Source organism: Poecilia latipinna, unplaced genomic scaffold (assembly GCF_001443285.1).
Source record: "Poecilia latipinna isolate Pla-1442-1.1 unplaced genomic scaffold, P_latipinna-1.0 Scaffold612, whole genome shotgun sequence".
NCBI lineage: Eukaryota > Metazoa > Chordata > Actinopteri > Cyprinodontiformes > Poeciliidae > Poecilia > Poecilia latipinna.
In genome coordinates this window covers 134,181-152,121 of record NW_015113228.1, presented here as the reverse complement: position 1 = coordinate 152,121, position 17,941 = coordinate 134,181, and the positions used below count along the sequence as shown (strand labels likewise).

Here is a 17,941-nt window from a genome sequence, read left to right as displayed (position 1 = left end):
TTTCAATGTGCATTTTGCCTCTTTTTCTTCCTGTGTTGCTTCTATTTTTGTTTTTAGTTCCATTACATTTCTCATTTCCATTATTTCCTTGCAAAGAATTGTAATTGGCAATCTGTGTGAATGGTGCTGTATGAATGAACTTGTCTTTCCTTGCAGCGTATTATGCCTAAGCCGCTCGATGCATATTGAAGCCATGCATGACGCCTTGCCTCTCTTCAGCATGCACGATTCTGTAAGCAGCGATATGTTCTGGAGAAGTTCGGGTGCCCGTGAGCATAAGAGCCCTCTGTTCCACCCACTTGAACACTGGCTCATTTCATGCAGCCTGGAGAAAAGGTCAGCAGCGGTGGCAGCGCGATTTAGGAGTGACAGCTTGTTGTGTGTTGATGGTGCTCAGATGCTCAGAATTCCTCCAGCGCTCCAAGGTTTTTATTCCCTGCCTTTGGGTCCCGTTTTTAGCTCTCCTGTTGGAGCGCCACATAATTGAAGTCTTTGTTCTCTGTGGTCGTCTGTGTTGGGATGCATCTATGCTCAGTGAAGTGCAGTGTTGGATGCAATTCCTGTCATCCCACACACGATAAAGACCCGCCCTTATCCATTATTGTTGTGTTGATGTCCTAGGAGCATTTTTTTTGTTGGACAGCCTCCCTCTGGTAAACCATATGACGCTCTTTTGTACTTTAGCTAGTCTTGGCATTGCCACATTTAGAAATGCATGATCTATTTGACAGGCGTGAGTACAATTTTACTTTAAAAGGTAATGTAGCAGAATATGTTTATGGAGCTTTGCTTAGGCCACTCATTCATTTCAGAGTTCCTGTGTTTCCACTGGCATTGATAACCATTTTGTTGCTCTATATTCATGATTAATGATTGAATTCGAGAGATTCCTCTTTACTGAGTAGCAGAGCGATGTGCTGCTGTTAAATTTCTCTCCAAGTTTTGGAGAATATTTGTGCAACTGACACATAAGTGGAAATATTTCTGCTACCCTGAGTCATAAGGTTGTCATGAATTTCAATCATTAATCCAGCTAAAATCTGGATTTAACTCAAGGTTGCACATTGCTGGTTAGAGTATACAGATCATGCAGCACATTTTTATTCTTAAAACAAGGAGTAGATATGTGTATTTTTGACATTTATTAATCGTTACGAAGTTAGGTTTTCTGTGTGAAGAGCTACTATAGAGCTGGCCAAATCATAAGGGTAAGAAGGGCATATCCATAAATTTTGAATTTCTATGTAAAAGCTTGTTACACTAAAATGAAGTATAACCTGGGCTGCTGAGACTGGCATAAAGAGAATGGCAGACTTAACCTGTTGGTCTCAGGTTGTCATTCACAATGACAGGGGTGTCAAACTCCAGTCCTCAAGGGCCGCTGTCCTGCAGTGTTTCGATGTGCCACAGGTAAAAAAACAGTGGAATGAAATGGCTTAATTACCTCCTCCCTGTGTAGATCGGTTCTCCTGAGCCTTGCTAATGACCTAATTATTCTTTTCGGGTGTGGTGCAGCAGAGGCACATCTAAAAGTTGCAGGACAGAGGCCCTTGAGGACTGGAGTTTGACACCCCTGTCACGAGAGGACCCAAATTTGGGTCCTCTAGTGACAGACAGGTTAAATTTGACATTTTAGATTGAAGTTGGTGTTTTTCTAGCTGGTGCGTTCATGTTGATGTGCTTTTAGTGTTGACATATTACCAATAAGACAAGTCTGTTTTTAATATTTAGATCAGTTAATCATACAATATATATAAAAAACTTTGGTTCTGGGTCATTTTGTTGCTCCAATCGCTAACATTTGCCTGTGACGCACCAGTTCCACGTTATGGAGAAATTGCCTGCGTTCTAAACAACCGTCCACATCCATCGCTAAAACTACAGGCAGACTACAATTCTGAAACGACGCAGAAAATCAATGTCATCGTTCACAACTTCTCCTGATGTTCGCTGATTGGCCCGGTCAAAAAATTGACCAGAAACAATCTGAGTTGAGGGGCGTAAACTCGGACTATGCTGGAAGGGAGAATATTTTTTTTTTCAAGTGGAATTGCACAGCTAAAATGTAACCTCATTTTAAGCCTAGCTACTTCAGTTTCCCCCTGTTAATGAGCATGTGCTTTATTAAAAGGCAAGTGTTTCAAGGAGTTATGTTGATGCATGTTTCTAAAAGCGCTCCAATCTAATTTAATCTGACTTTATGGCACATAATAGTCACTGGTAATGCCAGTCAACCTAAAAATTGTCAGTTTTCAGTTGTATCTGTCCTACAAACAGGAACCTTTTTAGCCTCTATTGCATCCTTTAACGACTACTGGTTCCATCCAGATGCCTGCGCAGTAAGTCATGTCAGCGGTGTGGCATTATATACGTTTATATTTCTCTTCTACTATTCAACTAACTAATGATGTTGGAGTACAACACTTATGTCAGCTTCACACAAGACCCTTGCATGACTTTCTGCATATCTCAGACTTATTTTCTGAGATATATAAAATAACTTAAGAACTTTCTTTCTTAAAAGTTTTTCTTTAAGAAATAAACTTTCCATTCAGGAATATTTCTGGTCATCAGCCATGTAGTTGGAGCAACTCCAGTGTGACCTGTTTAAAACGAAACTCATCACGTCTTTTCCTGTTACTAGTAACCAGACTGTTCCTCTGAGGTCGCAGTGGTCTTATTTATTGCACGTTAGCCTCTAAACACTCGTTAGCATGTTAGCTGGACTTCTATTATGCTATTGTACAGGCATGGGATGCTTTAGAATCCTTTGTTGAACAGTCTAACATAAAATAACATCCTAGGTTTAATGATTAATGTCTTGTTTCACTCTGTTAAGATTTCTGGTTAATTTGTTTTTGGTGGTTGACATTTTGAGAATATGAACTTGTTTTGGGTACAGGTAAGAGCGGTATTCCCTTTCAGTGTGGTATATTTTTGGGATTATGAGATTTCATCAGTAGGCGTACACATGCATGTGTTCCCACACGTGAGTGTGGTCGTCTGGCTCGGTGGGCGTGTCGCCTCGACATGCATCCTCCTGCCATCATTCAACCCTTCTTGTGAGCTGCAGGCTCAGATGGCCTTTGATAATGGATTGAATAGACAAATGCCAGGAAGCCACTTAGGTATTGATCACAATGACGGACCCTGCTTCCACTTTCCCCCTGCAAACCTGCAGGAGAGCTGTATTTAAAAGGCAGCCGATTAACCGCCTCTCGGTCCTTGAGTCTGGTAATCCTTTCATCCGTTTGTTGCTTTCCATCATTGGAGCTTTCTTTCAATTTGTACATGTTATCTAAACGAATAACAATCTGTTTATATAAAAGCTTTTCCATTTAGTAGGGAACATATTGTACAGATTGCTGTGAGCCGCATGAGATTGATTCAGTTTAAAGCAATAATTTTTTTTTGAGTTGGATGGTTTTTAGCTTTGATAATCTGGGTAGCAGTGTGTGCTTCTCACATCCATACTTACACATGAGTGCTTTTGAAAAAAATAAAATAAAAAAAATAAAACCTGAGTCACGCTTCCATTTTTTGAATCATCAAACAATCTTAATATCAGTGGTTTTATTTATTAAAAGAAAGGTTATCCAAATGTAACTTGTTTGATGTGAATATAATTATGTTAATTCATGACTTGCATGCAATCAACACTTATTTTTGCTCCAGTTTCACTTACCAAAGAAAGAAAAGATAAAATCACTGCTGACCACAAACAGCTGAATTTATTTGTAGAAAACATCTTGATAACCCTTCACACTCGAAGTAGTTTGTAGATTTAGGAGACAAAAGTGTAACCGTTTTTGGCAGTAGCAAAGCAGTTCAGAAAATAACATTATTCCAACAGTTAAACATGGTAGTAGTAGTGTGAAGGTTACATTGCTTCATCAGGATCTGGGTGATTTGCTCTGAACCGATAAAATCAAGAATTCTGCTGTTTAACAGAAAATCGTGAGAGAGACTATCTGGCCATCAGTTTGTGATTTTTAAGGCCAAGCACACAGGGGCTATGCAGCAAATTAATTATCAAAGCATATCAGAAAATCCAGCCCTGAATGGCTAAAAAAAAAAAGTCAAACTGAACTAGACGTACTCCCGACTTAAATCCAATTGAGATGCTGTGGCGTAAAACAGGCTGTGAATGCTTGAAAACCTTCCTGTGTGGGTGAGTTCAAATATCTTTGAAAAGGAGAGGACAAACATTATTGCTGTGGGAAAACCAGTTATTGGTTATAAGTCACAAATATATTTTCTTATAGGCCAAGACTAATAAAATCCCCATTTAAGAACTTTTGCTTTCACTTAGGTTATCTTTTTCCAATACTAGAATTTGTTTACCTTTTTGTCTTAGCTAATTGTAACAGATCAAAGACAGAAAAAAAATCTGTAAATATTCAAATACGGTACTTTTTTTCAAAGCACTGTCGCTAGAAAAGAGAAAATAAGAAAAGAGACAGATGAGCGAGAAGAGAGTAGAGGGCCTGATCTTTCTCTCCTCTTGCCATCTCCCCTCAGTGTGACGTTAGCCATGCTACTACAATTCCATAAAAGTCTTCGATGAAGCAGGAAATGAGCTCCAGGGATTGGCATGTGGCTCTCTGGTGGCTGCCGTCATTGCTGGAGTCTCTGTTGCGTTCTTCATCCTCTTCCCACTTTCTTCGTAAACCCCTCCCTCTTTGCCTCTCTCCCTGTTTTCACCTTCTTTTCTAGTTGCCACTAAAATAGCTGCGTTTTTATGGGAGTATTTCAGACTTATTTTATGACCAAGAATAACGTGACTTAAAATATAGCAAGATGTCTGTAGACGATCAACTGGAAACTCCAAACTAAGCTTTGTTCATTCTTTCATTGTTTCTGACCTGGGTTCATGTACGCTGACTATTCAGTATTCCAGAAATAGAACTTGAGCAAACTAATTGGTCTGGTGTGTCTCTATAGCGCATGTGGTTGTTTCCAGTGCAAGGCATGCAGGTTTTGGCTGCCGTACCACCGACCTGCCACATAGAACTTTTCCTACATGGAAAACGTTGTGTGTTTTGCATTTGCTGTGCCCTACATATTCACTTTGCTAGTGTCTTCACAGGAGGTAAAGCTGCCGGGCCATTTGTCAATATTGCCCTCATTTATCCTCCATAGGGTTATATTTTAAATAAAATGTAATGAAGTTTAGAAAGCACATTAAGAAGACATTAAAGGGAATGTGTTTGATGTTTTGCCTTAAAATGCATCCACATGTGTACCTCCAGTTAATTTAAATGTTGTGTGCCTCAGGGCTTTCCCACACTTTTTACAAAGTAATCTTAGTGGGTGTGTGTAAACTTCTGAATTAGAGAAAAAAAAAAAGTAATAAAAATCTATTCTCTAGGCATCTATCAAATCGAATTATTCTGTGATTACTAATTTACTGAAAACAGTAAAACTTTATTCTGCTTTAATTGAGGGGAACAAGTCTATCTAAGCAAACAGAGTATTGTCTCACTTCTAGCCTCATGAATACATCCTTTCTCATGCAATGATTGGCTTGGCTGCTTAGAGCAGTGTTTTTCAACCTTTTTTGAGCCAAGGTACACTGTTTTAATTGAAAAAATCACGAGGCACACCAAAAAAACCATATTGTCTCTATTAAAGAGGTGATGGCAGAAGAGTCAATAGGAAAGTACATTTAGCTTTGCGTTTAGCGTGGTTATTGTTTACAGAACATTTTGCGGCATTTCTTCTTTAGTCATATTCTACCATGGATACCCTTTGCGTATGTAAGTCTCACTGTTTTCCTCCTGTTTTTCTGAGCAACACTTACACTGTGAATGGCAACTTTACCAAATATGCACTAGCTGAAATGACATGGAGCACCTTCGTTCGACAGGAGTTATATCATTAGTTTTGATAACTGACATTAAGATTAGGGAGAATAGCCAAGGTATGGACCTCTTTCATCTGAAGGGGTATTGCTCAAAACTACTGTCGATGCACCAGTTACAATTTAACCAGCACATAGTTATAGTTGTAGAAAGTAAATTTACAGACTAAACTTTTTCCCTTGTTTAAACGTATCTCTTCACCTAAACAGCTGTTTTTTTGCAGTTTCCTTTTTGCAATGTCAGCCTAACTCTGCTACAGGTTGTGGTGACCACATGGAGGTGGCTTTTCTTTGACAATAGATCCAGGTTTCATTAGGAAATGGTTACTGTTTAACACAGGATGCTCAACTTCCTCTTTTTTTTAAAATTTGCCTCCTACCTTCTGTCTAGCTTTCTTTCCCGCCTTCCTGCCCTCTTGCTATGTCAGACATTTTGTAAGGACCTTAGGGAAAGATCGGTCTGAGATATTGATAGTCATATCTTTCCTGAGGATGTAAAGACGCGTCTCAGATTTTATTCCCTTTACTGCAGATGTGAACTGTGTTGTTGAGTGGCTTCAGCGTTCCTTTTTGTTCCACTAAAGCATGATACAGAGACATATTCCTATGTATAGGAGTCTCATTGATTGTGGCCGTCAAGCTGTTCTACGTCTGTCGGTTCGAAGTGAGAAATGGTCTGCCAGCTCATGTAATCATCTTGCTGTTTAATCTTTCTGACGGGAAGTAGTTAGCCTAAGTGGTGGTCCTGCCCAGGCTAGAGCTTTCCTGTTTCAGATGCTACAGTGATTGTGCTACTCAGCATTCAGAGTAGATCTGTGGTTTCACGTAAACCATGACCCTGAAGAACTGGAAGCATATTCAGCATTCCTATGTGAACACAGGTTGACAGAATCAAATCTTTTGTTTTTAAGAGCCGTTTAATATATTCATACACAACAAGCGTGCAGAATGCTTAACCTGAAGACTCTGTGGTAACTTATCAAGAAACAGGTTTCCTGCACAGTTCAGAAAAGTAGGGAATTCAATTTTAAATATTTTCCAGCCATGGACAAGATTGTAAGGAAGCAAAGCATGAAGGGAAAAATTAGTATTTCTTGGCTGGAAAGAAATTAGTATTTCTTGGCTTTTTCTGTCCCATTGTCTTAAGTTGTCTTTCTTTCCTTCCAACTGTGCTTACGTCCTTGTCATCCCATCTCCTTCCTCACATTTGTACACATATTTCCTTCCTCATTCTCCTCCTTGTTTTTTTTTTTCTTACTTTAATTTTCCTTCAGATTGTCCATTTATTCTGTCCTTGTGTTATTTGTATCCTTACTTCCATCCCTCTGCCCTTCCATCTTGGAGTCCTTCCTTCTCTGTATGTATCTGGGTTCTTCCACTATTCTGTGAAGATAAAGTGGAAGTCCTAAATACATTATTTGAGGTTTTGTTTAACATAAAATCAGACTCATAATGAGTTTTGTATTTATTGCAACACACTATTAGGTCATGTTGAGGAGAAGGCTTGCTACTGCTAAGGCTTGCTAAAGCCTTAGCAGTAGTTTTCCATTTCTGTTTTACTAAGTGGATTAAAAGCTTCTATTAAGGATTATTATTGTTTATCTTCTTCTTGGTTTCATTGCAGAATCATTTTACTGTTCAATGCTTGATTATTCAAGGAACAGATAATAGTATAATTATAAACAGAACAGTCATTTCTCTAGAAATATGCTATTTATGAATAGGCTTCTGAAAAATACGGAAACATCTAATCTTTTTTTTTATTATTTTGCTGTGGAATCAAAGAAATTCAGGAATGCTTTGCTCTTCTTGTACATTCCTGTGCTTGTTAAGGATGATTTAATCATACGTGGCATCTAAACCATGAACTGCAAAATCCTTTCATTGGTTCCTTAAGGAATCCACTGCAAATAGCTTTGTCCCTTTCACCTTCCTCTAGTACAAATAGCACAGTAGATTTAGAGCAGGGAAACCTTAAACCTGCTCATTGTTGGTATAACACCACAAACCTTTGTGTCAATAGAGTAAAATGATCTGGAGGGGTTTGTGCAGCTTCTCGGCCCTCATTTCACTCATTTCTAAACCTACCATGGAGTTTGTTTTCACAACCAAGGCACTTGGCAATAATAGAGTGGAACCAGATGTTTTGTCAAATATTTAGGTGTACTAAGGTTTACTAAATCATTTTATTTAGAAGCAGCCCTCCTGAGCTGCAGGACATTTTCTCAGGTTTCCTTTTACCTCTTAGGCCCACTTTGGAGCTTCTTGAACTGTTGCAACAGTATCCTGTTGTCCGTTTCAAAGAGGCTTCAGTGGAGCAGCTCGTCAAAATCCTGAAGGGAATTTTAACTGGGTTCCTGTATGGAAAAAAAAAGAACAGATGAATATTGTATATCTTCTCCATTGATCTTATTCCCAGAGTTTCTTTGTAACCTCATTATTCCACCAGGACCCAGAATACTTAATTGTATAAAGCTGTGTCAGGGTGGAGGACTACTATCCCCACTGCTTTGCTCTGTTGGGATTATGACACAAATGGATACAAAGTATCTGCATCTAAGGAGGCGCCCTGTAGCCCTCCGGCTTTTTGTCTGATTCGTCAAAGCCAGAAATGTTGGATTCTTCTCATTTGGACAGGCTGGCCACTCTAACGTGTCTGGTTTAGGTTTCAGATACTTTAAAGGGCAATGCTTCCTGGCTTTTATGCCATCTCAGGCTGAGCCGGTATTTTTATCTTCCATATGCTTCTGCATTTGAACAAAATCTTTTCAGCTGTAATAAATGTGATCTCCTCATCTGAGCCTGAGTTCTACCATTTGCCAGTCTCTGATGGAAACTGTTAGTGCTTCCACGTTGTGACAGAGAATTTGTTTTAACAAGACATCTGCAGTAACGCAGAAGTACTTGTATATCATGTTTAAACAGCCAAAGTTGCAAAGGGAGGAGTTTATCTGTTTACCTGGTTGATAAAATTATTCAGACCAGTTGCATCATATTTGTCCATGTGCCTTTCAGGCATTAGCTCTGCTCATGTTGCGTCATTATTTTTAAGAAACCACAAATAAAATGTAAACCTACAGCTGCAATGTCTCAAATCCATGCTTCACAAAATAAAAAAACGAAAGTTTAACCTTTTAAGACTGTAATAAAGAACATTAGTAGATTAACTTTTTACAATAGGCAAAACGGTGATTTACAGAACAAAGTTTTAATACTCCATTCATTGAATTTGGGTTGTTTGTGTAATGACGAAACCATATGTCCTGAGAAAGACATTACCTTGATTTTGGCTGGATTGTGGTTGCGTGTGAGGCACAGAGGTAGCATTAGTAGTTGTAGCAGGAATAGGAGGGGTATCAAAGCACTACAATCAATAACATATGAGAATTTTCCCTGACTCCCTTTCAAGCTCTGTGTGCATTGCATATTTAATTTATGTGATAAATGCTTAGTTTGATAGACTCTTGGCAGAGAACTGAGCTGTTATGTAACCAGGGGTCTGGAAACGAGCTCAGATATCCTCCTTCAGTTCAACCTTATCGATAAAAAAAACACTTCAGCATTACCGGATTTAACTACTTGCTTTAAATTTATGTAGATTTATGGGATAAATGTAAGTAGAATTTTAAGATTCTGTATGCATGAACTTAAAAAAAAAATATGTGGAGACATTTGTTGAAAGAATTCACAGGGCTTCAGGTTCTTTTTTTTTTTTTCTCAAATTTTATGTCACAGCCTTATTCCAAATTGTATCAAATTCATCTCATTCCTCATATTTCTATGCACAAATACCCCATTACGACAAAATAGAAAGATGCTTGAGACTCTTGTAATTTGAAAAAAACAAACAAAAAAACAAACAAAAAAAAACAAGAAATAACATTTTGTAGTTTGTTGATCAACCTTTGATAACAATCACAGCCTGAAGCCTTTTTAAATATGACACACAAGTCTACCTCCCCTATTTTTTAGACAGTTTTACCCCTTCTTTGTTGCAGAACTTCTGAAGCTCCATGAAGTTGGAGGGGAGACGTCTGTCTGGCCATTGTCAGATCTCTCCAGATATGGCTTATTGAATTCAACCTTGGAGTCTTGCTTGGCCACTTCAGGACATTTTGTTCTGCAAAACTTTTGCAAAAATCTCAAAAATTGTTTTCACATTATCATAAAAGGGTATTTATGTTTAGAATTTGGAAGAAAAAGAACATATGGAAAAAGTGAAGTGCTGTGAGTGCATTATGGATAATGTATTTAGTGTCTCCAACTTAAGAACAATGCTCTCCTAATCTTTATTGTAGAGTTTTCTGTCCAGTCTGTGTTCTTTTGAATGTGCTAGGTTAATTCTAACAAACCTTGCTCTTCGCCTTTGTTGTGTTTGAAAACAAGTCATCACACTGCAGCCCCTGTGGCGTCAGAAAGTAGTCGCCTTGGAAACGGCATGACTAGTCTTACCCGGTCGTAATGTTATCAACTGATGGCTGAAAGTGACACGGCCTTTCAGTACACGGACATGTTTTTAGTGATGACTGACGTATTGGTTGCACTGGCTGATCGGGGTTAAAAAGCCTCACAAAAGCTCCACACACAGCCCCTTTAAATCATTTTATGAGGGTGGCTTTGGCTGCCAGCTGATGTCTACTGCTGCGAAACACTGAAAAAAAAATTAGCTACATCATGTCACTGAGTTCACTCTCCACAATCTCCCCGTTAAAGCTGCAGGACAACACTTCTTTTGTGCTTAAACCTTATGTTTTTAGATTTAGTTTTGATTTCAGCCTGCAGTAGCGCTGACAGTGATAAATATTTTCTTTCAGTTGATCCATTGACTCACTTTTTAAAATCTTTTTTTTTCCAAAAAGCAGTTTAGTTTTTCTGCAAGAAGGTTTTGCATTTATTGCATATCACAAAAAAAAAAAAAAAAAAAAAAAAAGCTTTTATCCACATTGTTTTGTGACTTTCACACCACCAGTCCGATATGTTTATGTCTTGCAGAGCATATGTGGCTCTTGGAAAAATTAAGAGCCACACATTACCTGATTTTGGTTCTACTGTTGCTTGGAAAAACTGCAGACGCTTGGATGCTCGTGTCGTGGGACCAGGGAGAGGCAGGCTTTCAGCTGCAATGTTGGAAATCTTAATTTATTTCAATATGGATCTGGAGTTTTTCCACATTTCTAAATCTTATGTATTTGACTGTTTTGTGTTAGAATGTGATCAGGAATGGAAATACTGGGATGTCATGCACTGACAAGTAAAAGGATGTAACCATTATTTTAGTGTAACTTCCACATCATTGGCAGAAGCTGCAAAAAGAATCCATGCTATGTCAATACAGCTTGGAATAACGTGGATAACCTGGCTAATATGACATAGCAGAGGGCGCCTTATTGGTTGTTACAGTTGGTAAATTTTATTCTTTCTTAGTTAATTTGAATTATTCCCAATAAATTGAAGGTGTGGTTTAACATCAGTTTTAACCTTGAATGTCCTTGCTGCTTTACCACCTGCTTTGTCATATTGCTGTTGCTCCTCCCCGTCTGTAGCTCATCCTGCTCACCCATCGTTTTCATGCCCTTTTACTCATTCCCTTCATCATCCCTCTTCCCTGGCCCTCCCCCTTACAGACAGGCGTCCATAAACAAAGTAGCCTCCCAGTGTAAACAAAAAAGATATTCAGAGCAGAAGACAAGATATGGAGGGAGTATGTAGAGGAGAGCAAATCCCAATGAAAGCCCTTCAGACTGAGTACTTTTGTACCTGCTGAGAAACATTTCATGGTTTTTAGCTTTCCTCTTGATAGATCAAGCCTTTGGGGAAAGTGATTTGTCTTTCTTTTCTTTAATAACCTGCATCTCTGCTCATGGCAATTTATGCATAAATCAGATTAAGAAATTATGGTGCAGAATGTGAAGTACTTATTTTGCTAGAATTTATGAATTAATTAAGCCTATTAAAGCCCAGACACACTCATGCACAGCACACTTGGAGCTAATGTAGTTAATGGGAGGATAAAAGCAGCACACGCATGCAGACGCACATAACATACATTCTCTGTATCATTTGTCATGTCATGTGGAGGTCATAAAACATGGTTTTCTCATTCTGATTCCCCTTCCCTCTCAGTCCATGTGCACAGATCAGGAGCTGTGGGTCTACATTTAATGCACCCAATTACTTAGGCCCCCCATTCCTCTGGCTGTTGCATTACGTCAGGCTTGGCAAGCTATATTTTTAGCTGTAAGACGCCATTGGCCTTCTCTTCCTCTCTGTGTGGATTGAGTTACCCTGTTATTGCTGAAGGGGACCAATAGAAGGCTGCCCAAGCTGCCTTTGTCCAATCACAACTCATCGAACCACTGTATAATGACTCTCGGAGGGATAGGGCAGAAGGCCGTGTTCACTGTGGGCTCAGCATTGGGCGGCTATAAAGAAATGAAGAAGCAGAGTCTATAGGGAGTGTTAAGAGTGTCTAAGACTAGCCAAGTCGATGTATTCAGGAATGCATGAATATAAGAGCATTTCTATAGGATAAGTGTGGTGCAAACCTTAGTGCCAAATGTTATGGTTGGCTGTTCCCAGACACCAGAAATTACAAGGTTGTCTGAGGGGAAAAACTGAGCAGTGTTATGAAAATACATTCAGGATTATTTTCAGGTTTTCTCTCCATAGTCCCTCTCATTAGTTCTGTTTTTAATAGCTGCACCAAACTTGAGGGCAAAGTTATGCTGATGGTAGCAATGAAGCCGTGTTCTGCACGTCTGAGGCATCAGAAGGAAGCGGTGACAGCTTGACCCCATGCTGTTGGAGCAACTTGCACAAGGACTCGGAAAGCTTGGAATGTTTTCACTCGGCCTCCAAGTGTTTGCCTGTTGGAGTAAACGGCATACAAGCCAGCAGCTTTACAAACAACCAGCCCCTCCCCAAGATGGTCCTCAAAGCTTTGAGATGCTGATGGAGGTCCCCCCAGTTCTCATACCCCCCCACACACCCTCCATTTGAATCATTATTGTAATTCCTTCCTCTGCTCATCACAGCAGCCTTGTTTCCTTGGTCTAAACAGACATTCTGGTGTTTTCACTCAGACACCCACTAATCCCATTCATTCAGCTCTCAGACAAAATCAGCAGGCGTGCCAGTAATGCATGTATTTGCCCCCATGTAAAGTAAAGGTCAGGGAAAACAACAGCAGCACTCTGAAATAACACAGCCACGTCAGGTTTCAGACGTCATGGCAACAAGCTGTTCACCTGACAGGTGCATGGGGATTGGGCACAAACAACATCCAACATCGTGTTTATTTATCTGTGTCTGTAAACCATTGCTCTTGTAGAAGAAGTGAAGAACAAAGATTATGTTATGTTCTTGCTTATGTCCTATGAGTGGATTATATATGAATGGGACATACTACATTGCTCCATTTATTTTCTTAATGTGTACAAATACATTTTTTGGCACACCTGTTAAATATGTGTAAAAAACATTAAAATGAAAATGAACATAATCTCTGACTGAGAGTCCAACATTTAATTTGAGAACATTGCTTCACTGGGGTAAATAAATAGTATTTTCCGTAAAATCCCTAGAGTCACCATTGGTTTTCTGTAAATGCCAGACAAGTTTTCTACGGGATACGAGTGTCCAGAATGAGAATTCTCATTTAAAATCTTCTGGCATTTCAAAGTTCATATTGGTACATAAGGTTCCTTTGCAAGAGAAAGAAACCCACAGCACCACAGATCCTCCACCACACCGAACAGCTGGCATGAGATACTCTTCCACATATTCATCCGAAAACCCTGATCTCAGTCCCATCTGACCAACTCGCATTACTACAGACACGAGACGGAGAACTACACATTTCCTTTTGCTGTAGTAGGACAGAAAATGTTTTTTTTTTTTTTTTCCTTGCATCACTTCTAAGTAACCAGAATGTAGAAGTAATGGTAATGTTTGTTATAGAGGCTCTGTGACACTAAGATGAGTCTTTGTTGTTGATTATTTTTTACTCTCCCTTGCCATTCAAGCTCGCTGTGTGTGGCAACACGATGTACAGCTTAGTGGGGAAAAAACATACAGACCTCTAGTGTGCTTTGGATACCCTAGGAAAACGGAAAATAATTAATTTCTAAGAAACTGAGGAAGAAAGGCTTGATTTTGAAGGGGTCTTTACTTTAAAACTGATTTTGCTTTCTCTTGCATATAACTCAAGGAAATGCAAGGTATTTATTAATAAATGATGTATAGCTTTATGTTTACATTTTACTTTGAAGGGATTTTGAAAGTCCTCAGCTTATGGCTGCATTGCTTGAATAGAAACCATGCGATGTTGAAAACAGATGCTGCGCGCTCCCTTAAAATCCCTGCGGCTTTCACCTCCACCTTGAAGTCAGACACGTAGACCATGAGACCACAGGCCTGTCGCTATTGTGCTGAGCTCCTCCTGAGCAAAAGCCTAGGAGCTGTGTGGGGTTTTGGGTGCCTTGTGTTTGTTTTAAAAGGGATCACAGTGTGACTTGGGAATAAAGGAGGTATGAACCCGATATTCCCACTGTGTCACTCAAACAGCCACATCTTTCACACGCTCCTTTCACCCTTTACACTCTGACTTTGCTGCCCCTTTTAAAAGCCTTTTCAGTAACCCTTTTACAGTGTCCTTCCCAATTATGACCCGTTTCCTGGAAGGAGCGTATTTGATGATCTTAAGTAGCTACAGATGCAAATTTGCCTCTCTTCTTTTTCTTTTTTTAGTCTCAAAGTAAACAATACGGGTTTATTTGTTAGTCAACTCTTTTTACTGTAAACATTCTAAGCGTTGTCATCTCTTTGTTTCCTCCATATTTTAGATGTGAAGAAGGACTGGTCAGATCATGCCCTGTGGTGGGAAAAGAAGAAGACATGGCTGCTGAAAACCCACTGGACGTTGGACAAGTACGGCATCCAGGCCGACGCCAGGCTGCTCTTCACGCCGCAGCACAAACTGCTGCGCCTGCAGCTGCCCAACATGAAGCACATGAAGGTCAAGGTGAACTTCTCAGACCGGGTCTTCAAGGCTGTGTCGGACATCTGCAAGACTTTCAGTGAGTGAAACCGTCTGCTCGTTTTTTTTTTTTTTTTTTATGACGTCTGATTGTTTGGAGTGTTTAAGGATATGCTGAAGGCACACACCCTGCTGAACTGAAAACTTCCTCTGGTGATGGTATTTTTGGAAATATTCTACGTTGAGCTTTGATAATCACACCCTTCCTGTGGCTCTGTTTTTATGTAGTAATTTCTTGTGTTTATCAAACACTCTCTCCTCTTTGCACGCCCGCCTGTATGAAGTTATGTCCTTGAACTCAGGTTTGTAGCTACCTCAGATTAATGTTTAGTATACAAAGATTATCAATCTGTGTTAGGCTTACAGAAAACACTGGAAGAAAACATGACTGCTCATGTTTATGCTCCCTCTGTGGATTTCTCATAACCCTGGCTCCACTATGTTCTCTGAGAGACAGGTCAGAGGTCACATTCTGGATCCCATTGAGCCCTTACCTAAAAACAAACTGTGTGTTTTCCAGAAGGCCTCTTTGCACCAATCTCATCCATGTTTCGCTAGCTTGGAGAACATGTATTGCTTTGCAAATGTATTCATAAACATTTTTACACATTTTGACACTTTTTCACTTTACAAGCAAAAATTTGGCTGTTTATAATTGGGATTTTATCTGATAGTACACAATGTACACATAATATTGGATCAACTGCAAACATTGTCACTATCTACTACTTTTAAACATAGCTGCTATTTACTGTTCCAGGTCAAACAAGGAGAGCATTAATCAGACTGCTAAAACATGGTTACTTTGGAGTAGCTACAGAGATGCATAGCTAAGGTGGAAGAATCTGTCGACAGGATAACTTTTGCGCCCTAAGAACCATAGATATTTTCTGTTGTGCCATCAAAAAATGTAAAACAACTTAAAGAATACGTATGAAGGATTCATGGATATGGTCAAAACACACATCTTTGTTCCAGTACTGTTTTGAGCCAGATATCAGAGGCTCAAGCAGCAGCTTTTCTCCTTTTTGAATGTTTTCAACAGCAGCAAATGTTCTTGTTTTTAATTTAAACTACACAGTTGTTTTTATTGGGCTTAAATCGAACAACAGCTGCTTTTGAAGCCTGCTGATGTGAACAGAATAAAAGCTTTTCTGTGAGTCAGGCATTAAAAAATGTTTTAGCTTCACAGAGATTGAAGGCAGATAGCTTTTGGCTGACTTTGTATGTCAGGATATTGTTTGCTGACTCTAAATGCTCCCTTCAACATCACTTTTCTTTATTGGTCATTAGCAAGAGACACTTTTGCACTGTAGTTTTATGACAGCTGACTTGGCTTAATTTACAGCAACATTCACGTCTGGGTACGTTGTTTTTTCGAGGGAACTCTTAGCTTAACAGTTTCCTGAACATTTCTGCTGAGCTGCGAAGGATAGAGAATCAGAAGGAACAGGAAGAGACGAGGTCTGTCCAGCCTGGCTTCACTGCAGACAGGAGAAAAGAATGGTCATGTATTGAAGACATGACCACATTCGTTTTCCGATAACAGGTTATTAGTTGTTGCACTTCTAACACTGATGTGTTTCTTTGATTTTGCCGTTTCATGTGGTCAGCTGGTCGCACAGAAGCTCAGCCCTTTAGTGTTGTTTTTGACTGTTAGTCAATTTTTTCATCATACTAAAAAAGTTTGGAATCCAAGCTTTTCGTCGTCATACAATCGTTTTTATAATTAATACCTTATACTGCACAGGAGCAACATGCAGAAAATTAACTAAACACTCCAAGTTAAGTGGAAAGCAAAATATGAATGTTGTAGGAGGTTGTCTTTTGACTTAGACAAAGCCCATCTGGGTTGACACATTGAGGAAAAAATGTAGCTAAAGGTTGATGTACTGTAATACACTGTAATGAAAATAACTTTCCACCACTCCTATTTTTGACCACTATTGCTATTTGGCTGCTCTCACATCCTGTTTTGTGCTGCTAAGTTGATAGTGAAGGGATGACTTTAGGGAATTTTCTGCTTATAAGATGATGTGTGCTTTTTTTTTTTTTAGTCAACAGTAATGAGAATTCTCATGAACTCTGGTTAAAGTGCTAGAGAGCCCATAATAATGTTCTGATAAAAACATTTCCAGTTTGTGTTGGTGTGCATCCTGTTTGCCTTCCTCCACCATGAGGATTTATTTACTTTCCAACATCTAACCAACACTTTGCTACGGGTTTTGTGATGTTAACAAAAAGCCTCCTTTCTGCAGGGTAACGAGTAAGGTTTCTCCACTTAATTATGACATTTAGTCATTCATTACAGTAAGCAGAGACACAAAAGGAGGATTTCATATGTACTAACCCATTTTACAGTACATAGATCAACTCCTCTCAGAGGCCATAGTTGCCAACCAGAAAAAGATGCTCTTTATCTGGGTGGAGGTTGATTTTGCCTAAAACAGAGTCATTTTCAAGTATCCTGGTGTTCACAAGTGATTGTAGGATGGAGCTTGAGTTTGATTGAAAGAGCTGAAAGGAAAGGTTATGTTCCCAGTTAACCAATCTGTTTCTGTAACAATCCTCACTTTTGGCCAGGAAATATTTATCAGGACCAATAGATTTAGAACGACTGAAATGAGCTTCCTCCTGCAGATTAGGCACTGCTTAGTGAAGCTGAGCGGAGACAGCTGAATCAGTATGAGTATCTGATCAGGATACCTTCTGGATGCCTCCTTGTGGAGGTTATCCAATAGGGGGACTACGGGGCAGACTCATAACCAGCTGTGGGGAGTATACAGTATTTCTCTTCTGGAAACCCCTAGAATGAGTTGGTCTCTCTGGCGGGAAGGAAGAATGTGTTTCCCCTCCTGGACCAATAACCTCTGACCTGGTGTGTGGGTAAGGGATGGATAACAAACAGATGAATTAATAAATCTCAGTGGATCCAGATGAATGTGAAAACAAAGGCTTAAGGCAGCACTTTTGTATTGGGAGTTTGACTTTGATGGTCTTTTCAGTAAAGTTTCTGATAAGTTATTTTAATGTTTGGGCTG

The 17,941-nt window shown here is 39.4% G+C and overlaps 1 protein-coding gene across 5 annotated transcripts in view; it reads left to right on the top strand.

The window, feature by feature from the left end:
* The window catches only part of fermt2 (FERM domain containing kindlin 2), a 42,676-nt gene that overhangs the window by 3,681 nt on the left and 21,054 nt on the right, over positions 1-17,941 (top strand). For all 5 annotated transcript variants that reach the window (XM_015043022.1, XM_015043024.1, XM_015043023.1 and 2 more), the window contains exon 3: positions 14,707-14,940. In XM_015043022.1, coding sequence (XP_014898508.1) covers positions 14,707-14,940 — 234 coding nt within the window. The remainder of the gene's footprint in view (positions 1-14,706; positions 14,941-17,941) is intronic.